This window comes from Bombina bombina, chromosome 2 (genome assembly GCF_027579735.1).
Source record: "Bombina bombina isolate aBomBom1 chromosome 2, aBomBom1.pri, whole genome shotgun sequence".
Taxonomy (NCBI): domain Eukaryota; kingdom Metazoa; phylum Chordata; class Amphibia; order Anura; family Bombinatoridae; genus Bombina; species Bombina bombina.
Window position 1 is genome coordinate 1214646762 of NC_069500.1, and position 23438 is coordinate 1214670199.

Genomic DNA, 23438 nt, shown 5'->3' on the forward strand with positions numbered 1-23438 from the left:
CCGAAGAAGCAAAGGTATCAAATTTGTAAAATTTGGAAAAGGTATGAAGCGAAGACCAAGTCGCAGCCTTACAAATCTGTTCAACAGAAGCATCATTTTTAAAAGCCCACGTGGAAGCCACCGCTCTAGTAGAGTGAGCTGTAATTCTTTCAGGAGGCTGCTGTCCAGCAGTCTCGTATGCCAAACGGATGATGCTTTTCAGCCAAAAGGCAAGAGAGGTAGCCGTAGCTTTTTGACCTCTACGTTTACCAGAACAGACAACAAACAAAGAAGATGTTTGACGGCAATCTTTGGTCGCTTGCAAGTAAAACTTTAAAGCACGAACCACGTCCAAGTTATGCAACAGACGCTCCTTCTTAGAGGAAGGATTAGGACACAGAGAAGGAACAACAATTTCCTGATTAATATTCTTATTAGTAACAACCTTAGGAAGGAATCCAGGTTTGGTACGCAAAACCACCTTATCAGCATGGAAAACAAGATAAGGCGAGTCGCATTGCAATGCAGATAGTTCAGAAACTCTTCAAGCCGAAGAGATAGCAACTAAAAATAGAACTTTCCAAGATAGAAGCTTAATATCTATGGAATGCATAGGTTCAAACGGAACCTCTTGAAGAACCTTAAGAACTAAATTCAAACTCCATGGCGGAGCAACAGGTTTAAACACAGGCTTAATTCTAACCAAAGACTGACAAAACGACTGAACGTCTGGAACATCTGCCAGACGTTTGTACAGTAGAATTGATAAAGCAGATATCTGTCCCTTTAAGGAACTAGCTGATAACCCCTTCTCCAATCCTTCTTGGAGAAAGGACAAAATCCTAGGAATCCTGATCTTACTCCATGAGTAGCCTTTGGATTTGCACCAATAAAGATATTTACGCCATATCTTATGATAAATTTTCCTGGTGACAGGCTTTCGAGTCTGAATCAAGGTATCTATGACTCAGAGAACCCCCGCTTGGATAAGATCAAGCGTTCAATTTCCAAGCAGTCAGTCGCAGAGAAACAAGATTTGGATGCTGGAACGGACCTTGAATCAGAAGATCCTGTCTCAGTGGCAGAGTCCATGGTGGAAGAGATGACATGTCCACCAGGTCTACATACCACGTCCTGCGTGGCCACGCAGGTGCTATCAAAATCACCGGAGCTCTCTCCTGTTTGATTCTGGCAATCAAACGAGGAAGAAGAGGAAATGGTGGAAACACATAAGCCAACGACCAGGGTACTGCTAGAGCATCTATCAGTACTGCCTGAGGATCCCTTGACTTGGACCCGTATCGAGGAAGTTTGGCATTCTGACGAGACGCCATGAGATCCAATTCTGGTGTGCCCCATTGCTGAATCAATTGTGCAAACACCTCCGGATGGAGTTCCCACTCCCCTGGATGAAAATTCTGACGACTTAGAAAATCCGCTTCCCAGTTCTCCACTCCTGGGATATAGATTGCTGATAGATGGCAAGAGTGAGTCTCTGCCTATTGAATTATTTTGGTAACCTCTATCATCGCTAGAGAACTCTTTGTTCCCCCCTTGATGATTGATATATGCTACAGTCGTGATATTGTCCGACTGGAATCTTATGAATCTGTCTGACGCCAGCTGAGGCCACGCCTGAAGCGTGTTGAATATCGCTCTCAGTTCTAGAATATTTATCGGGAGGAGAGCCTCCTCCTGAGTCCACAATCCCTGTGCTTTCAGGGAATTCCAGACTGCACCCCAGCCCAATAGGCTGGCGTCCGTCGTCACTATGACCCACGCTGGCCCGTGGAAACACATTCCCTTGGACAGATGATCCTGTGATAACCACCAAAGAAGAGAGTCTCTGGTCTCTTGATCCAGATTTATCTGAGGAGATAAATCTGCATAATCCCCATTCCACTGTTTGAGCATGCAAAGTTGCAGTGGTCTGAAATGCAAGCGAGCAAACGGAACTATGTCTATTGCCACTACCATTAAACCGATTACCTCCATACACTGAGCCACTGACGACCGAGGAATGGAATGAAGAGCTCGGCAGATGGATAAAATCTTTGATTTCCTGACCTCCGTCAGAAATATTTTCATGTCCACCGAAGCTATCAGCTTCCCAGGAATGGAACTCTTGTGAGAGGGATAAGTGAACTCTTTTTTACGTTCACCTTCCAACTGTGAGATCTTAGAAAAGCCAACACAATGTCCGTGTGAGACTTGGCTAGTTGGTAAATTGACGCCTGGATTAAGATATCGTCCAGATAAGGCGCCACTGCTATGCCCCGCGGCCTTAGAACCGCCAGAAGGGACTCTAGCACCTTTGTGAAAATTCTGGGAGCCATGGCCAACCCGAAGGGAAGAGCCACAAACTGGTAATGCTTGTCCAGAAAGGCGAACCTGAGGAACTGGTGATGATCTTTGTGGATAGGAATGTGTAGATACGCATCCTTCAAGTCCACGGTGGTCATATATTGACCCTCCTGGATTATTGGCAAAATAGTCCGAATGGTCTCCATCTTGAAGGATGGGACTCTGTGGAATTTGTTTAGGATCTTGAGATCCAAAATTGGTCTGAAAGTTCCCTCTTTTTTGGGAACCACAAACAGATTGGAGTAGAACCTTGCCCCTGTTCTGTTTCCGGAACTGGGCAGATCACTCCCATGGAATATAGGTCTTCTACACAGCGTAAGAACGCCTCTCTTTTTGTCTGGTTTACAGACAATTGAGAAAGATGGAATCTCCCCCTTGGGAGAGAATCTTTGAAATCTAGAAGATACCCCTGGGTTACTATTTCTAAAGCCCAGGAGTCCTGAACGTCTCTCGCCCAAGCTTGAGCGAAGAGAGAAAGTCTGCCCCCTACTAGATCCGGTCCCGGATCGGGGGCTACCCCTTCATGCTGTCTTGGTGGCAGCAGCGGGCTTCTTGGCCTGTTTCCCCTTGTTCCAAGTCTGGTTAGGTCTCCAGACTGACTTGGATTGAGCAAGATTTCCCTCTTGCTTTGCGGCAGGGGAAGAGGAAGAGGGACCACCTTTGAAGTTTCGAAAGGAATGAAAATTGTTTTGTTTGGTCCTCATCTTATTCGTCTTATCCTGAGGAAGGGCATGGCCTTTCCCTCCAGTGATGTCTGAAATGATCTCTTTCAGTTCAGGCCCGAATAGGGTCTTACCCTTGAAAGGGATGGCTAAAAGCTGAGCTTTTGATGACACATCAGCAGACCAGGACTTAAAGGGACACTGAACCCAATTTTTTTCTTTTGTGATTCATATAGAGCAAGCAATTTTAAGCAACTTTCTAATTTACTCCTATTATCAATTTTTCTTCGTTCTCTTGCTTTCTTTATTTGAAAAAGAAGACATCTAAGCTAAGGAGCCAGCCAATTTGTTGTTCAGAACCATGGACAGCACTTGTTTATTGGTGCTGTCCAATCAGCAAGGACAACCCAGGTTGTTCACCAAAAATGGGCCGGCATCTAAACTTAAATTCTTGCTTTTCAAATAAAAATACCAAGTAAATAAAGAAAATTTGACAATAAGAGTAAATTAGAAAGATGCTTAAAATTGCATGCTCTATCTGAATCATGAAAGACAAAATTTGGGTACAGTGTCCCTTTAAGCCATAACGCTCTGCGCGCTAAAATGGCAAAACCTGAATTCTTCGCCGCTAATTTAGCCAATTGAAAAGCGGCATCTGTAATGAAAGAATTAGCAAGCTTGAGAGCCCTAATTCTATCCAGAATATCCTCTAATGGAGTCTCAACCTGAAGAGCCTCTTCCAGAGCCTCGAACCAAAAGGACGCTGCAGTAGTTACAGGAACAATGCACGCTATAGGTTGGAAAAGAAAACCTTAATGAACAAATATTTTCTTCAACAGACCCTCTAATTTTTTATCCATAGGATCTTTGAAAGCACAACTGTCCTCAATAGGTATAGTTGTACGCTTAGCCAGGGTAGAAATAGCTCCCTCCACCTTAGGGACCGTCTGCCACGAGTCCCGCATGGCGTCTGATATGGGAAACATTTTCTTAAAAGTAGGAGGGGGAGCGAACGGAATACCTGGTCTATCCCACTCCTTAGTAACAATTTCCGAAATCCTCTTAGGGACCGGAAAAACATCAGTGTAGGCAGGAACCTCTAGGAATTTGTCCATTTTACACAATTTCTCTGGAATTACAATAGGGTCACAATCATCCAGAGTCGCTAAAACAACCCTGAGTAATAAGCGGAGGTGTTCTAGTTTAAATTTAAAAGCCGTCATATCTGAATCTGTCTGAGGGAACGTATTTTCAGAAATCTCTCCCTCAGCCAGCAAATCCCTCAGTTCAGTGCATGAGGGACACATTCTAAGTGGAGGTTCCACAATGGCTTCTAAACATATTGAACATTGACTTTCCTCATTGTCAGATATGTTGAACAGGCTAGTAATGACTACAAACAAGCATGGAAACACTTTATTTAGTGAAAAAAATAACAATCTTAAAAAACGGTACTGCGCCTTTAAGAGGAAAAAAAAGCATAAACGTTCTGCAAAACAGCCTAAACATGCACCAAATGTTTAAAAAAATTGTATGTAGACCCACTATAGGTAGTTAAGATTGCACCACAAATTAACCCCTTAATGTCCAAACCGGATCGAAAATAGGCCCAGATCTGGGGAAAAAAAACTCAGCACCTTGCCACAGCCCTGCTGTGGCCCTACCTGCCCTTAGGGATCGAAAGTGTTGGTTAAAAGCTTCGATTTGGCCCAAAACATACACCAGGGCCCTCAGGAGTTAGAGCTTGCTGCTTACCAACAAACTAACTGCGCATCTGAGGCGCGAAAATAGGCCCCCCCCATCTCACTTGATGTTTCCTGAGCCTCAAAGAACCGCATCAGAGCGGTTATAACTAGCCATGTGGGTTCCAAGACCCAAAAGTTAAGCCACGTGTGCCCTAATAAAGTTGCCCAAAACATTTATTGCCCACAAAAACGTTAAAGCACTCCCATTCAAAAAACGTTTGCTCACAAACATTTTACATTCAGTGTCAACCATATATGTAAGCTAAGTAATGCCCTTCTTTTAGCTCTAGGATTACTGCTTACCCTTACCCTCCTGGGTATAATGTCAGCCTTTCTGAAATACACAGTCTCTCCAGAAAAAATATGACTGAACATACCTCATTGCTGCATAGCATGAAACCGTTCCTCACACTGAAGTTTCCTGTACTCCTCAGCCTCTGTGGGAACAGCAATGGACCTTAGTTACAAATGCTAAGATCATCATCCTCCAGGCAGCAGTCTTCATCCATTTGCTGCCTGAGAGTAAATAGTACAAACCGGTACCATTTAAAAATAAACTCTTGATTGAAGAAATTAAAAACTAATATTATATCACCTCTTTCACTTTACCCTTCCTAGTACTTAGAGTAGGCAAAGAGAATGACTGGGGGGTGGAGCTAAGGGAGGAGCTATATAGACAGCTCTGCTGTGGTGCTCTTTGCCACTTCCTGTAGGGAAGGATAATATCCCACAAGTAAAGGATGAATCCGTGGACTCGTCTTACCTTTATAGAAGAAAGATAACAAATATACTAGAAGTCTTCCTGAAATCTTTAGTAGCTTCAACATAATATTTCAGAGCGCTCACCACATCCAAAGAATGTAAAGATCTCTCCAAAGAATTCTTAGGATTAGGACACAATGAAGGAACAACAATTTCTCTATTAATGTTGTTAGAATTCACAACCTTAGGTAAGAATTTAAATGAAGTCCGCAAAACTGCCTTATTCTGATGAAAAATCAGAAAAGGAGATTCACAAGAGAGAGTGGATAATTCAGAAACTCTTCTAGCAGAAAAAATAGCCAAAAGAAACAACACTTTCCAAGAAAGTAGTTTAATGTCCAAAGAATGCATAGGCTCAAACGGAGGAGCCTGTAAAGCCTTCAAAACCAAATTAAGACTCCAAGTAGGAGAGATTGATTTAATGACAGGCTTGATACGAACCAAAGCCTGCACAAAACAACGAATATCAGGAAGTTTAGCAATCTTTCTGTGAAATAAAACAGAAAGAGCAGAGATTTGTCCTTTCAAGGAACTTGCAGACAAACCTTTATCCAAACCATCCTGAAGAAACTGTAAAATTCCAGGAATTCTTAAAGAATGCCAACAGAATTTATGAGAAGAACACCATGAAATGTAAGTCTTCCAAACTCGATAATAAATCTTTCTAGAAACAGATTTACGAGCCTGCAACATAGTATTAATCACTGAGTCAGAGAAACCTCTATGACTAAGCACTAAGCGTTCAATTTCCATACCTTCAAATTTAATGATTTGAGATCCTGATGGAAAACCGGACCTTGAGATAGAAGGTCTGGCCTTAATGGAAGTGACCAAGGTTGGCAACTGGACATCCGAACAAGATCCACATACCAAAACCTGTTAGGCCATGCTGGAGCCACCAGCAGCACAAACGATTGCTCCATGATGATTTTGGAGATCACTCTTGGAAGAAGAACTAGAGGCGGGAAACACTAGTTGATTCGTGTGAGATTCTGCAGAACGTAAAGACTGAGCGAGTACCAAGATATCGTCCAAATAAGGAAACACCGAAATACCCTGCTCTCTGATTACAGAGAATAGGCCACCAAGAACCTTTGAAAAGATTCTTGGTGCTGTCGCTAGGCCAAAAGGAAGAGCAACAAATTGGTAATGTTTGTCTAGAAAAGAGAATCTCAGGAACTGAAAGTGATCCGGATGAATTGGAATATGAAGATATGCATCCTGTAAGTCTATTGTGGACATATAATGCCCTTGCTGAACAAAAGGCAGAATAGTCCTTATAGTCACCATCTTGAAAGTTGGTACGCTTACATATTGATTCAAAATATTTAGATCCAAAAATGGTCTGAATGAATTTTCTTTCTTTGGGACAATGAATAAATTTGAATAAAACCCCAGACCCTGTTCCTGAAACGGAACTGGCATGATTAATCCTGATAACTCCAGGTCTGAAACACACTTCAGGAAAGCCTGAGCCTTTACTGGGTTTGCTGGAATGCGTGAGAGAAAAATCTTCTCACAGGCGGTCTTACTGAATCCTATTCTGTACCCCTGAGAGACAATACTCTGAATTCAATGATTTTGGACCAAATTGATCCAAACATCTTTGAAAATTTTTTATCTGCCCCCTACTAGCTGAGCTGCAATGAGGGCCGCACCTTCATGCGGACTTGGGGGCTGGCTCTGATCTCTTAAATGGCTTGGATTTTGAAGAAGGCTTCCAATTGGAAACAGATTCCTTGGGGGAAGGAATAGGTTTCTGTTCCTTATTCTGTCGAAAGGAACGAAAATGGTTAGAAGCTTTAGATTTACCCTTAGGTCTTTTATCCTGAGGCAAATAAACTCCCTTCCCCCCAGTGACAGTTGAACATATTGAATCCAACTGAGAACCAAATAATGTATTGCCTTGGAAAGAAAAGAGATAGCAATCTGGACTTAGAAGTCATATCAGCATTTAAAGATTTGAGCCACAAAGTCTTCAAGCTAAAATAGCTAAAGACATCGATTTAATATCAATTTTGATTATATCAAAAATGGCATCACAAATGAAATTATTAGCATGTTGAATCAACTTAACAATGCTAGACAAATCATGATCCGATACTTGTTGCGCTAAAGTTTCCAACCAAAAAGTTGAAGCAGCTGCAACATCAGCCAAAGAAATTGCAGGCCTAAGAAGATGACCTAAATATAAATAATCTTTCCTTAGATAAGATTCAAGTTTCCTATCTAAAGGATCTTTAAAAGAAGTACTATCTTCCGTAGGAACAGTAGTACATTTAGCAAGAGTAGAGATAGCCCCATCAACTTTGGGGATCTTTTCCCAAAACTCCAATGTAACTGCTGGCAAAGGATACAATTTTTTAAACCTTGAAGAAGGAATAAAAGTACCACCAGGCCTATTCCATTCTTTAGCAATCATATCAGAAATAGCATCAGGAACTGGAAAAACCTCTAGAATAACCACAGGAGGTTTATAAACATAATTTAAACGTTTACTAATTTTAATATCAAGAGGACTAGTTTCCTCCATATCTAATGTAATTAACACTTCCTTTAATAAAGAACGAATATACTCCATTTTAAATAAAAAAGAGGATTTGTCAGTGTCAATATCTGAGGCAGGATCTTCTGAATCAGATAGATCCTCATCAGAGAAGGATAATTCAGTATGTTGCCGGTCATTTGAAATTTCATCAACTTTATGAGAAGTTTTAAAAGATCTTTTACGTTTATTAGAAGGCGGAATTGCAGACAAAGCCTTCTGAATAGAATCAGAAATAAATTCTTTTAAATTTAAAGGTATATCTTGTGCATTAGATGTTGAGGGTACAGCAACAGGTAATGAACTACTACTGATGGATACATTCTCTGCATGTAAAAGTTTATCATGACAACTATCACAAACCACAGATGGAGGTATAACCTCCAAAAGTTTACAACAAATGCACTTCGGTTTGGTAGAACTGTTATCAGGCAGCAGGGTTCCAACAGTGATTTGAGACAGGATCAGATTAAGACATCTTGCAAATGTAAGTTGAAAAAAAAACAACATATAAAGCAAAATTATCAATTTCCTTATATGGCAGTTTCAGGAATGGGAAAAAATGCAAACAGCATAGCCCTCTGACATAGAAAAAAGGCAAGAGGCAAATAAGTATGGGGTCTTAAATAATGAAAAAATATTTGGCGCCAAGTATGATGCACAACAAACAGAAAAATATTTTTTGGCGCCAAAAACGTCCGCAAACGACACACTCGCGTCATAGATGACGCAACCTTGTGAAGGACTCCGCATCAACTAAGAAGCCGGAAATGACAAAATTGCGCCAACGAACGTAACTTCGCGCCAAAAAAAATCTTGCGCCAAGAATGACGCAATAAACGTTGGCATTTTGCACCCTCGCGAGCCTAATTCTGCCCGCGAATTTAAAGGACAGTCAATTTGAAAAAGAGACTATACCCCAGGTAAGAAACACAATTTTTCATAAAAAACAGAATTTATGTTTACCTGATAAATTTCTTTCTCCTACGGTGTGTCCGGTCCACGGCTTCATCCTTACTTGTGGGAATATTCTCTTCCCCTACAGGAAATGGCAAAGGGAGCACACAGCAAAAGCTGTCCATATAGCCCCCCTCTGGCTCCGCCCCCCAGTCATTCGACCGACGGTTAGGAGAAAAAGGAGAAACTATAGGGTGCTGTGGTGACTGTAGTGTACAGAAATAAAATTTTTTAAACCCGACTAAAAAGCCAGGGCGGGCCGTGGACCGGACACACCGTAGGAGAAAGAAATTTATCAGGTAAACATAAATTCTGTTTTCTCCTACATTGGTGTGTCCGGTCCACGGCTTCATCCTTACTTGTGGGAACCAATACCAAAGCTTTAGGACACGGATGAAGGGAGGGAACAAGTCAGGTAACCTAAACGGAAGGCACCACAGCTTGCAAAACGTTTCTCCCAAAAATAGCCTCCGAAGAAGCATAAGTATCGAATTTGTAAAATTTGGCAAAAGTATGCAGAGAAGACCAAGTCGCTGCCTTACAGATCTGATCAACAGAAGCCTCGTTCTTGAAGGCCCATGTGGAAGCCACAGCTCTAGAAGAGTGAGCTGTAATTCGTTCAGGAGGCTGCCGTCCGGCAGTCTCATAAGCCAATCGGATGATGCTTTTCAGCCAAAAGGAAAGAGAGGTAGCAGTAGCTTTCTGCCCTCTCCTCTTACCAGAATAAACAACAAACAAGGATGATGTCTGTCTGAAATCCTTTTTGCTTCTAAATAGAATTTTAAAGCACGGACCACATCTAAGTTGTGTAACAAACGTTCCTTCTTCGAAACTGGATTCGGACACAGAGAAGGAACAACTATTTCCTGGTTAATATTCCTGTTGGAAACCACTTTTGGAAGAAAACCAGGTTTGGTACGCAAAACAACCTTATCTGTATGGAATACCAGATAGGGTGAAGTACACTTCAAAGCAGACAATTCAGAAACTCTTCTAGCAGAAGAAATAGCAACCAAAAACAGAACTTTCCAAGATAGTAACTTAATATCTATGGAATGTAAAGGTTCAAACGGAACCCCTTGAAGAACTGAAAGAACTAAGTTTAGACTCCATGGAGGAGTCATGGGTCTGTAGACAGGCTTGATTCTGACTAAGGCCTGTACAAACGCCTGTACATCTGGCACTGCTGCCAGACGTTTATGCAACAAAACAGACAGAGCAGATATCTGTCCTCGCTGACAACCCTTTATCCAAACCCTCTTGGAGAAAGGAAAGTATCCTAGGAAATTTAATTTTACTCCAAGAGAATCCCTTGGATTCGCACCAACAGATATATTTTTTCCATATCTTATGGTAAATTTTCCTAGTCACAGGTTTTCTGGCTTGGACCAGAGTATCTATAACTGAATCTGAAAACCCACGCTTAGATAAAATCAAGCGTTCAATTTCCTAGAAGTCAGTTGCAGAGAGACTAGATTTGGATGTTCTAATGGACCTTGTACTAGAAGATCCTGTCTCAAAGGTAGCTTCCATGGTGGAGCCGATGACATATTCACCAGGTCTGCATACCAAGTCCTGCGTGGCCACGCAGGAGCTATCAGAATCACCGAGGCCTTCTGCTGTTTGATCCTGGCTACAAGCCTGGGAAGGAGAAGGAACGGTGAAAACACATAAGCTAGGTTGAACGACCAAGGCGCCACCAATGCATCCACTAGTGTCGCCTTGGGATCCCTGGATCTGGACCCGTAGCGAGGAACCTTGGAGTTCTGACGGGACGCCATCAGATCCATGTCTGGAATGCCCCATATAGTCGAGTTAACTGGGCAAAGACCTTCGGGTGGAGTTCCCACTCCCCCGTATGGAAAGTCTGACGACTCAAATAATCCGCCTCCCAGTTGTCTACTCCTGGGATGTGAATTGCAGATAGATGGCAGGAGTGATCCTCCACCCATTTGATGATCTTGGATACCTCTCTCATCGCCAAGGAACTCTTTGTTCCCCCCTGATGATTGATGTACGCTACAGTCGTCATGTTGTCCGACTGAAATCTTATGAATCTGGCCTTCGCTAGTTGAGGCCAAGCCAGGAGCACATTGAATATCGCTCTCAGTTCCAAAATGTTTATCGGGAGAAGAGACTCTTCCCGAGACCATAGACCCTGAGCTTTCAGGGAGTCCCATACCGCGCCCCAGCCTAAGAGACTGGCGTCGGTCGTGACAATGACCCACTTTGGCCTGCGGAAACTCATTCCCTGAGACAGGTGATCTTGAGTCAACCACCAGCGGAGTGAGTCTCTGGTTAACTGGTCTACTTGAATCTGGGGAGACAAGTCTGCATAATCCCCATTCCATTGTTTGAGCATGCACAGTTGTAATGGTCTTAGATGAATTCGAGCAAAAGGAACCACTTCCATTGCTGCAACCATTAATCCTATTACCTCCATGCACTGAGCTATGGAAGGCTGAGGAATAGATTGAAGAACCTGACAAGTGTTTAGAAGCTTTAACTTTCTGACCTCTGTCAGAAAAATCTTCATTTCTACAGAATCTATTATTGTTCCTAGAAAAGGAACCCTTGTGGAGGGGGACAGGGAACTCTTTTCTATGTTCACCTTCCACCCGTGAGACCTGAGAAAGGCTAAAACAATGTCTGTATGAGCCTTTGCTTTGGAAAGGGATGACGCTTGGATTAGAATGTCGTCTAGGTAAGGTGCTACAGAAATGCCCCTCGGCCTTAGAACCGCTAGAAAGGACCCTAGTACCTTTGTGAAAATTCTGGGAGCAGTGGCTAAACCGAATGGAAGAGCCACGAACTGGTAATGTTTGTCCAGAAAGGCGAACCTTAGGAACTGATGGTGATCTTTGTGGATCGGAATATGCAGGTACGCATCCTTTAAGTCCACGGTAGTCATATATTGACCCTCCTGGATTGTTGGTAAGATCGTCCGAATGGTTTCCATTTTGAATGATGGAACTCTGAGGAATTTGTTTAGGATTTTTAAATGCAGAATTGGCCTGAAAGTTCCCTCTTTTTTGGGAACTACAAACAGGTTTGAGTAAAAACCCAGACCTTGTTCCGCTGTTGGAACTGGGTGTATCACTCCCATCTTTAATAGGTCTCCTACGCAATGTAAGAATGCCTGTCTCTTTATCTGGTCTGAAGATAAGCGAGACATGTGGAACCTTCCCCTTGGAGGGAGTTCCTTGAACTCTAGAAGATACCCCTGAGAGACTATTTCTAGTGCCCAGGGATCCGGAACATCTCTTGCCCAAGCCTGAGCAAAGAGAGAAAGTCTGCCCCCTACTAGATCCGGTCCCAGATCTGGGGCTACCCCTTCATGTTGTCTTGGTAGCAGCAGCAGGCTTCTTGGCCTGTTTACCCTTGTTCCAGCCTTGCAATGGTTTCCATGCTGGTTTAGGCTGGGAAGCGTTACCCTCTTGTCTAGAGGCTGTAGAATTTGGTGCCGGTCCGTTCCTGAAATTGCGAAAGGAACGAAAATTAGATTTGTTTTTAGGCTTGAAAGGCCTATCCTGTGGGAGGGCATGGCCCTTTCCCCCAGTGATGTCTGAAATAATCTCCTTCAATTCTGGCCCGAAAAGGGTCTTACCTTTGAAAGGAATATTAAGCAATTTTGTTTTGGACGACACATCCGCCGACCAAGATTTTAGCCAAAGCACCCTGCGCGCCACTATTGCAAAACCTGAATTTTTCGCCACTAATTTTGCCAATTGAAAAGCGGCATCCAAAATAAAGGAATTAGCCAACTTTAGTGCGTGAATTCTGTCCATGACTTCATCATATGGAGTCTCCTTTTGGAGCGAATTTTCTAGTTCCTCGAACCAAAAAGACGCCGCTGTGGTGACAGGAATAATGCACGAAATCGGTTGAAGAAGGAAACCTTGCTGAACAAATATCTTTTTAAGCAATCCTTCCAATTTTTTATCCATAGGATCTTTGAAAGCACAACTGTCCTCAATAGGGATAGTTGTGCGCTTGGCTAACGTTGAAACTGCCCCCTCTACCTTAGGGACCGTTTGCCATGCGTCCCTTCTGGGGTCGACAATGGGGAACATTTTCTTAAATATAGGAGGGGGAACAAAAGTTACACCTGGCTTCTCCCACTAATTAGTCACTATGTCCGCCACCCTCTTGGGTATCGGAAAAGCATCGGCGTGCACTGGGACCTCTAAGAATTTGTCCATTTTGCACAACTTCTCTGGAATCACCAAAGTATCACAATCATCAAGAGTAGCTAGCACCTCCTTAAGCAGAGCGCGGAGATGTTCTAGCTTAAATTTAAATGCCACGATATCAGGTTCTGCCTGCTGAGAAATTTTTCCTGAATCAGAAATTTCTCCCTCAGACAGACCCTACCTCACTGCTAACTCAGATTGATGTGAGGGTATAACAGATAAATTATCGTCAGCGCCAACTTGCTCATCCTCTGTATTTAAAACTGAGCAATCACGCTTTCTGGGAAATGCTGGCTTTTGGATAAAAGATTTGCTATAGAATTATCCATTACTGCTGTTAATTGCTGCATAGTAACAAGCATTGGCGCGCTAGATGTACTAGGTATCGCCTGCACGTGCAAAACTGGTGTTGACACAGAAGGAGAGGATGATGAACTATCCCGACTACCTTCATTTGAAGAATCATCTTGGGCAACCTTATTAAATGTGACAGTACTGTCCTTACTTTGTTTGAACGCCATGGCACAATTTGCACATACATTTAAAGGGGGAACCACCTTAGCCTCCATACACACAGAACATATGCTATCTGAAGGTACAGACATGTTAGGCAGATTTAGGCAGGCTATTAATGCAATAAAAACGATTTTACTGTCTCTTTAAATAATAAAAGGAACACACTTTATTTCTGAATGTTCAAAAAACTATGAAGGAAATATCCGATCTTTATAAAATTTACACCCCAGTGTCTTAATGCTTTGAAAGTATTGCACACCAAATATGAAGTTTCTAGACCCTTAAATAAGCAAACCGGAGCTAATTGTTCAATTAACCGGTTTAAACACACTATAATCCCTGCCACAGACTTTGCTGCGGCTTTTACCTTCCTTAGGGGTTATTCACCACAGAAATAAGCCTTCTGGAGTCTGTTTCTCAGCCACAGGACCCTCTCACATGAAGCTGCATGCACTGCCTTTGGAAGTAACTGCGCAACTGAGGCGCGAAAATGAGGCCTCTTCCCTCTGCATACCAGAGTGAAGGGGCCTTTCTGACTAGATTAGGCGTCTAAACCAATGCCAGGCATAATTAAAACGTTCCAAAAAGTGTTTCTAAGCTCATAAAACACTCCAAATGTCATAAGAATATGATATAAGCAAATCGATTTAGCCCACAATAGTGTCAACCAGCATAGAGCCCAATTTATAAGCCTTTAATCTGTTACCGAGTCTAAGAAAATGGCTTACCGGTCCCATAAGGGAAAACTGACAGTCTTCTAGCATTACTATGTGTTGTTAGAAAAGAGACTGGTCATACCTGAAGCAGATAAGTCTGCAAACTGTTACCCCCAACTGAAGTTCTCTGGTTTCAACAGTCCTGCGTGGTAACAGCAATGGATTTTAGTTACTGGTGCTAAAATCATACTCCTCTTTTAACAGAACTCTTCATCACTTTCTGTTGTAGAGTAAATAGTACAAACCGGCACTATTTTAAAATAACAAACTCTTGATAGAAGAAATAAAACTACAACTAACACCACATACTCTTTACCATCCCCGTGGAGATGCTACTTGTTCAGAGCAGGCAAAGAGAATGACTGGGGGGCGGAGCCAGAGGGGGGGCTATATGGACAGCTTTTGCTGTGTGCTCCCTTTGCCATTTCCTGTAGGGGAAGAGAATAATCCCACAAGTAAGGATGAAGCCGTGGACCGGACACACCAATGTAGGAGAAAAGCATTTCCCAGATATTAAACGGACAGTCTGCAAAAGGAAATATACTGAAAACCTGAATCATGGCAAATATAAGTACAATACATATATTTAGAACTTAATATAAAAACATAAAGTGCCAAACCATAGCCGAGAGTGTCTTAAGTAATGAAAACATACTTACCAAAAGACACCCATCCACATATAGCAGATAGGCAAACCAGTACTGAAACGGTAGAGGTAATGGAATATGAGAGTATATAGTCGATCTGAAAAGGGAGGTAGGAGATGAATCTCTACGACCGATAACAGAGAACCTATGAAATAGATCCCCCGTGAGGAAAACCATTGCATTCAATAGGTGATACTCCCTTCACATCCCTCTGACATTCACTGTACTCTGAGAGGAATCGGGCTTCAAAATGCTGAGAGGCGCAAATCAACGTAGAAATCTTAGCACAAACTTACTTCACCACCTCCATAGGAGGCAAAGTTTGTAAAACTGAATTGTGGGTGTGGTAAGGGGTGTATTTATAGGCATTTTGAGGTTTGGGAAACTTTGCCCCTCCTGGTAGGATTGTATATTCCATATGTCACTAGCTCATGGACTCTTGCCAATTACATGAAAGAAAATGCTGACCATGTTTAACTACAAAAACAAAACTCTCCCTTTTGTACAAAGACCTGTTATTTCTATACACTAGACTCTAGACTACTTCTAGTCTAGAGCACAAATTAATTTATCATATTAATCCTACAGAGCTACCATCCCTTAGTTCAATCTAATGCTAGTCTATAAACAAGTCATTTACACTACCAGTCTAAATGACAAAGCATTACAATAATATAAATATAACCTGTATCCGGTCTCTCAGGCTGGCATTTTCATTTGTGACTCTTCTCAAGTCAGAAATGGCTACATCTCTTTCCTCTTCCACATGAACAAATTCACTTTGTGAAGATGACTTCTTGGCCAGTGGAGATATTTCTTTTCTAAGCATCATTAGCTCTTTCTGGGCCTATAAAATATATAATATTGTGTATAATATAATAAAGCTCTATTTGCAAAGCAATATCAATGAAAGTAAAATATAAATAACAGTAATAACAATAATAATAATAAAAAACACAACAATACAGAGCAAAAATATGTTTCTTCATCTGTATTACTAAACTAACACAGATCCTCAGAACTTTATACATTTAAAGGGAAAGCACACTGTAAAATTGTTTTTCAATTAATGTATTTTCAATGACTTGTTATACCAGCTGCAGAGTAAAATATTTGAGAAATGTCATTTTCAGATTTGTGTACATTTATTAGCTGGTTTTGTGTTTTTGAGTATCATATCACTTTGTGTACACACACTTGCTTCCTTATCTTATATTTGTCTGTAAACCAAAGCATAATATTTAGAAAGAAAGAACAATGGAAAATTAACATTGTATTAATAAACTACCATGTACCCCACTGGGAGTGAAATTTCTTCTGCTGGCTGTGTTTACATAGGCTATTCAATAGCTTTGACTCCAGTATAGAAACTTTTAGTATAGGTGGGGATATCACAGGCTAAATCAGCTATTTGAAATGCCAAAATAGGGGTAAAGGAGCTACTTGTAAACAATTGAATACACTCCAGCAGGTAAAATGGAGCATTGGGAACATTTTAAAAGGGGAGAATGTTTTTGGGGTAAACCGTCCCTTTAAATTGAATGTAAATATAAAAAAGCACCATATGAGTTTAATTAACACAAATAACTTTTGGAAGGATACTGTTTTTCACACCTAATATATGTAGTTATGTTTGATTAACCAACATTAAACACAACTGTTGGGTTCTTAAAAATACCCCATCTGTCATGAATGCATTTATTTTTAAAGTGAAGGTCAATTTTGATGAATTACTGCCCGGTTTTTAATAATCCTATAAAAAACAAGGGCAGAATCTTGGCCTAATGCAACGTTGTGATTGGAGGAAGCGAAGATGGCTTGCAATGGGCAGAGGAAGTGCTGGAGCGGCTGCCAGGATTAAAAGGTAAGTTTTTGAAGAAAACAAGTGAAATGTCAATTTTGATGAATTAAAGTGCCCTTGTTTTTAATAGGATTATTAAAAACCGGGCACCAATTCATCAAAATTGACCTTCACTTTAAACCTTTCAAATCTACTTTGCAGCTGGAGAAAGTCATCAATAGATCTACATAAAACTTAACAACTAACCCGTTTTTATCCTGACTAGCAATTTTTAAAAATTACAATGCATGGATCTTTTGCATTGCATAGTTTTGGCATCCTCTCCCCAAAAAAGTTTATTATAAAAGATGTAACATTACACCAAAAACTGGGGTGGACCACAATCAAAATCCCAGGGATGTTATGAGATTATATATATATATATATATATATATATATATATATATATATATATATATATATATATATATATATATATAAAACATAATTTATGCTTACCTGATAAATTCCTTTCTCCTGTAGTGTAGTCAGTCCACGGGTCATCATTACTTATGGGATATTAACTCCTCCCCAACAGGAAGTGCAAGAGGCTCACCCAAGCAGAGCTGCCATATAGCTCCTCCCCTCTACGTCACACCCAGTCATTCGACCGAGAACCAAACGAGAAAGGAGAAACTACAGGGTTCAGTGGTGACTGGAGTATAATTTAAAAATTTAGACCTGCCTTAAAAAACAGGGCGGGCCGTGGACTGACTACACTACAGGAGAAAGGAATTTATCAGGTAAGCATAAATTATGTTTTCTCCTGTTAAGTGTAGTCAGTCCACGGGTCATCATTACTTATGGGATACCAATACCAAAGCTAAGTACACGGATGACGGGAGGGATAGGCAGGATCTCTATACGGAAGGAACCACTGCCTGAAGAACCTTTCTCCCAAAAACAGCCTCCGAAGAAGCAAAAGTGTCAAATTTGTAAAATTTGGAAAAAGTATGAAGAGAAGACCAAGTTGCAGCCTTGCAAATCTGTTCAACAGAGGCCTCGTTCTTAAAGGCCCAAGTGGAAGCCACAGCTCTAGTAGAATGAGCTGTAATCCTTTCAGGAGGTTGCTGTCAAGCAGTCTCATAGGCTAAGCGTATTATGTTACGAAGCCAAAAGGATAGAGAGGTAGCAGATGCTTTTTGACCTCTCCTCTGTCCAGAATAAACGACAAACAGGGAAGAAGTTTGTCGAAAATCTTTAGTTGCCTGTAAATAAAATTTCAGGGCACGGACTACATCTAAATTGTGCAGAAGTCGTTCCTTCTTTGAAGAAGGGTTAGGACACAATGATGGAACAACAATCTCTTGATTGATATTCTTGTTAGTGACTACCTTCGGTAAGAACCCAGGTTTAGTACGCAGAACTACCTTATCTGAATGAAAAATCAGATACGGAGAATCACAATGTAAGGCTGATAATTCAGAGACTCTACGAGCCGAGGAAATAGCCATTAAAAACAGAACTTTCCAAGATAACAGCTTGATATCAATGGAGTGAAGGGGTTCAAACGGAACACCCTGTAAAACGTTAAGAACTAAGTTTAAGCTCCACGGTGGAGCTACAGTCTTAAACACAGGCTTAATTCTAGCCAAAGCCTGACAAAAAGCCTGAACGTCTGGAACTTCTGACAGACGTTTGTGTAGAAGGATGGACAGAGCTGAGATCTGTCCCTTTAAAGAACTTGCAGATAAACCCTTTTCTAAACCTTCTTGTAGAAAAGACAATATCCTAGGAATCCTAACCTTACTCCATGAGTAACCCTTGGATTCGCACCAGTGTAAGTATTTACGCCATATCTTATGGTAAATTTTCCTGGTAACAGGTTTCCTAGCCTGTATTAAGGTATCAATTACTGGCTCCGAAAATCCACGCTTAGATAAAATTAAGCGTTCAATTTCCATGCAGTCAGCTTCAGAGAAATTAGATTTTGATGTTTGAAAGGACCCTGAATTAGAAGGTCCTGTCTCAGAGGCAGAGACCAAGGTGGACAGGATGACATGTCCACTAGATCTGCATACCAGGTCCTGCGTGGCCACGCAGGCGCTATTAGAATCACTGATGCTTTCTCCTGTTTGATCCTGGCAATCAAGCGAGGAAGCATCGGGAAGGGTGGAAACACATAAGACATCCTGAAGGTCCAAGGTGCTGTCAAGGCATCTATCAGGACCGCTCCCGGGTCCCTGGACCTGGACCCGTAACGAGGAAGCTTGGCGTTCCGGCGAGACGCCATGAGATCCATATCTGGTTTGCCCCAACGTCGAAGTATTTGGGCAAAGACCTCCGGATGAAGTTCCCACTCCCCCGGATGAAAAGTCTGGCGACTTAGGAAATCCGCCTCCCAGTTGTCCACTCCTGGGATGTGGATCGCTGACAGGTGGCAAGAGTGAGACTCTGCCCAGCGAATTATCTTTGATACTTCCATCATCGCTAAGGAACTTCTTGTCCCTCCCTGATGGTTGATGTAAGCCACAGTCGTGATGTTGTCCGACTGAAACCTGATGAACCTTAGAGTCGCTAACTGAGGCCAAGCCAGAAGAGCATTGAGAACTGCTCTCAATTCCAGAATGTTTATTGGAAGGAGACTCTCCTCTTGAGTCCATGATCCCTGAGCCTTCAGGGAATTCCAGACAGCGCCCCAACCTAGTAGGCTGGCGTCTGTAGTTACAATTGTCCAGTCTGGCCTGCTGAAGGGCATCCCCCTGGACAGATGTGGCAGAGAAAGCCACCATAGAAGAGAATCTCTGGTCTCCTGATCCAGATTCAGCGTAGGGGACAAATCTGAGTAATCCCCATTCCACTGACTTAGCATGCACAATTGCAGCGGTCTGAGGTGCAGGCGTGCAAAAGGAACTATGTCCATTGCCGCTACCATTAAGCCGATTACCTCCATGCATTGAGCCACTGACGGGTGTTGAATGGAATGAAGGGCACGGCAAGCATTTAGAAGCTTTGTTAACCTGTCCTCTGTCAGGTAAATTTTCATTTCTACAGAATCTATAAGAGTCCCCAAGAAGGGAACTCTTGTGAGTGGTAAGAGAGAACTCTTCTCCTCGTTTACTTTCCACCCATGCGACCTTAGAAATGCCAGTACTAACTCTGTATGAGACTTGGCAGTTTGAAGGCTTGACGCTTGTATCAGAATGTCGTCTAGGTACGGAGCTACCGAAATTCCTCGCGGTCTTAGTACCGCCAGAAGAGAGCCCAGAACCTTTGTAAAAATTCTTGGAGCCGTAGCCAACCCGAAGGGAAGAGCTACAAACTGGTAATGCTTGTCTAGGAAGGCAAACCTTAGATACCGGTAAAGTTCTCTGTGAATCGGTATGTGAAGGTAAGCATCCTTTAAATCCACTGTGGTCATGTACTGACCTCTTTGGATCATGGGTAAGATTGTCCGAATATTTTCCATCTTGAATGATGGAACTCTTAGGAATTTGTTTAGGATCTTTAAATCCAATATTGGTCTGAAGGTTCCCTCTTTTTTGGGAACCACAAACAGATTTGAGTAAAACCCTTGTCCGTGTTCCGACCGCGGAACTGGATGGATCACTCCCATTAGTAAAAGGTCTTGTACACAGCGTAGAAACGCCTCTTTCTTTATCTGGTTTGTTGACAACCTTGAAAGGTGAAATCTCCCTTGTGGGGGAGAAGCTTTGAAGTCCAGAAGATATCCCTGAGATATGATCTCCAACGCCCAGGGATCCTGGACATCTCTTGCCCAAGCCTGGGCGAAGAGAGAGAGTCTGCCCCCCACCAGATCCGTTACCGGATCGGGGGCCCTCACTTCATGCTGTCTTAGGGGCAGCAGCAGGCTTTCTGGCCTGCTTGCCCTTGTTCCAGGCCTGGTTAGGTTTCCAGCCTTGTCTGTAGCGAGCAACAGCTCCTTCCTGTTTTGGAGCAGAGGAAGTTGAAGCTGCTCCTGCCTTGAAATTACGAAAGGCACGAAAATTAGACCGTCTAGCTCTGGGTTTGGCTCTGTCTTGAGGCAGGGCATGGCCTTTACCTCCCGTAATATCAGCGATAATTTCTTTCAAACCGGGCCCGAATAAAGTCTGCCCCTTGAAAGGTATGTTAAGTAGTTTCGATTTAGAAGTTACATCAGCTGACCAGGATTTTAGCCACAGCGCTCTGCATGCCTGAATGGCGAATCCGGAATTCTTAGCCGTAAGTTTAGTTAAATGTACTACGGCATCAGAAATAAATGAATTAGCTAGCTTAAGGGTTTTAAGCTTAAGTGAAATCTCATCTAATGTCGCTGAGTCAAGGGTGTCTTCCAGAGACTCAAACCAAAATGCTGCCGCAGCCGTGACAGGCGCAATGCATGCAAGGGGTTGTAATATAAAACCTTGTTGAACAAACATTTTCTTAAGGTAACCCTCTAACTTTTTATCCATTGGATCTGAAAAGGCACAGCTATCCTCCACCGGGATAGTGGTACGCTTAGCTAAAGTAGAAACTGCTCCCTCCACCTTAGGGACCGTTTGCCATAAGTCCCGTGTGGTGGCGTCTATTGGAAACATTTTTCTGAATATAGGAGGGGGTGAGAAAGGCACACCGGGTCTGTCCCACTCCTTAGTAATAATTTCAGTAAGTCTCTTAGGTATAGGAAAAACGTCAGTACTGCAAAATATTTATCCAACCTACACATTTTCTCTGGGATTGCAACTGTGTTACAATCATTCAGAGCCGCTAACACCTCCCCTAACAATACACGGAGGTTTTCCAGCTTAAACTTAAAATTTGAAATGTCTGAATCCAGTTTATTTGGATCAGATCCGTCACCCGCAGAATGAAGCTCTCCGTCCTCATGCTCTGCAAATTGTGACGCAGTATCAGACATGGCCCTAGCATTATCAGTATACTCTGTTCTCATCCCAGAGTGATCTCATTTACCTCTAAGTTCTGGTAATTTAGACAAAACTTCAGTCATAACATTAGCCATGTCTTGTAAAGTGATTTGTAATGGCCGCCCTGATGTACTTGGCGTTACAATATCACGCACCTCCTGAGCGGGAGATGCAGGTACTGACACGTGAGGCAAGTTAGTCGGCATAACTTCCCCCTCGTTGTCTGGTGAATGTTGCTTAACATGTACAGATTGACTTTTATTTAAAGTAGCATCAATGCAATTAGTACATAAATTTCTATTGGGCTCCACCTTGGCTTTTGAACATATTGCACAAAGAGATTCCTCTGTGTCAGACATGTTTAACAAACTAGCAATTAGACTAGCAAGCTTGGAAATACTTTTCAACTAAATTTACAAGCAATATGTAAAAACGTTACTGTGCCTTTAAGAAGCACACCAAAAAACTGACACAGTTGAATAAAAATGAACCGGATTAGTTATATAAACCAAATTTAGCAAAGGATTGCACACATTAGCAATGGATGATTAACCCTTAATATCAGAAAAAACGTATAACAATTGACAATATAAGCGTTTTTATCACAGTCAAGCACAGTCTCACAGGTCTGCTGTGAGTGATTACCTCCCTCAAAACTAGTTTTGAAGACCCCTGAGCTCTGTGGAGACGTCCTGGATCATGCAGGGAGAAAAAGACAGACTGTGACTGAATTTCTGATGCGTAGTAAAAGCGCCAAAATAGGCCCCTCCCACTCACACTACAACAGTGAGGGAAGCTCAGTAAACTGTTTTAATTTAAAACAAACGACAGCCATGTGGAAACTAAAGCCCAAAACAATTTTCACCAAGTACCTCAGATAATTAAACGATTTAACATGCCAGTAAACGTTTAAAATCTAATATATGAAATGTCATAAAAAAGCCTGCTGCTAGTCGCTCACACTGCAAGTTAGGCTAAAAGTTATATGCATATAGTATTTTCCCAGTGAAGTGCCATTCCCCAGAAATACTTAAGTGTAAACATATATACATGTCAGCCTGATACCAGTTGCTACTACTGCATTTAAGGCTGTACTTACATTATATCGGTATTAGCAGTATTTTCAAAGTCAATTCCATTCCTTAGAAAATAATATACTGCAACATACCTCTTTGCAGGTGAACCTGCCCGCTGTCCCCTGATCTGAAGTTACCTTACTCCTCAGAATGGCCGAGAACAGCAAACGGATCTTAGTTACAGGTGAAAATATCCCAATAAAGGGATATAAAAGAGCGCTGATATTATAAAGGAAAACAAAAAACAATTTAAAACTAGTTATTGTACTTTGAATATCGTAGATCAGGTCTACCGTATTAGTCCTGTTTAATGTCCATATATTGGTGGTAAATAAGGGGTACAGATGTCCTCTTGAAGGAGATGATGATGAATCAGGCTGCTCCTCTTGATCCCAGAGAGTTTGGAACAACTGTTGAAGAAGAATAGAAAGAGGGCGCCACAATAGCGTGATATCGTCTGGAATGCAGGTATAGATAAAGGTAGATATTTATGCTTACCAGATGGTGTGGCACTGTACTGTGACCAGTGCAAGAGAGCAGGCTAGCACTTAACAGTGGCTAGTACACTGTAGGAGTCAGGCTCCAAAGG

The 23438-nt window shown here is 42.0% G+C and overlaps 1 protein-coding gene across 1 annotated transcript in view; it reads right to left on the reverse strand.

Moving 5' to 3' along the window:
• The window catches only part of CEP135 (centrosomal protein 135), a 213046-nt gene that overhangs the window by 144264 nt on the left and 45344 nt on the right, over nt 1-23438 (reverse strand). The window contains exon 12 of the mRNA XM_053703945.1: nt 15772-15933. Within this exon, the coding sequence (XP_053559920.1) occupies nt 15772-15933 (162 nt within the window). The remainder of the gene's footprint in view (nt 1-15771; nt 15934-23438) is intronic.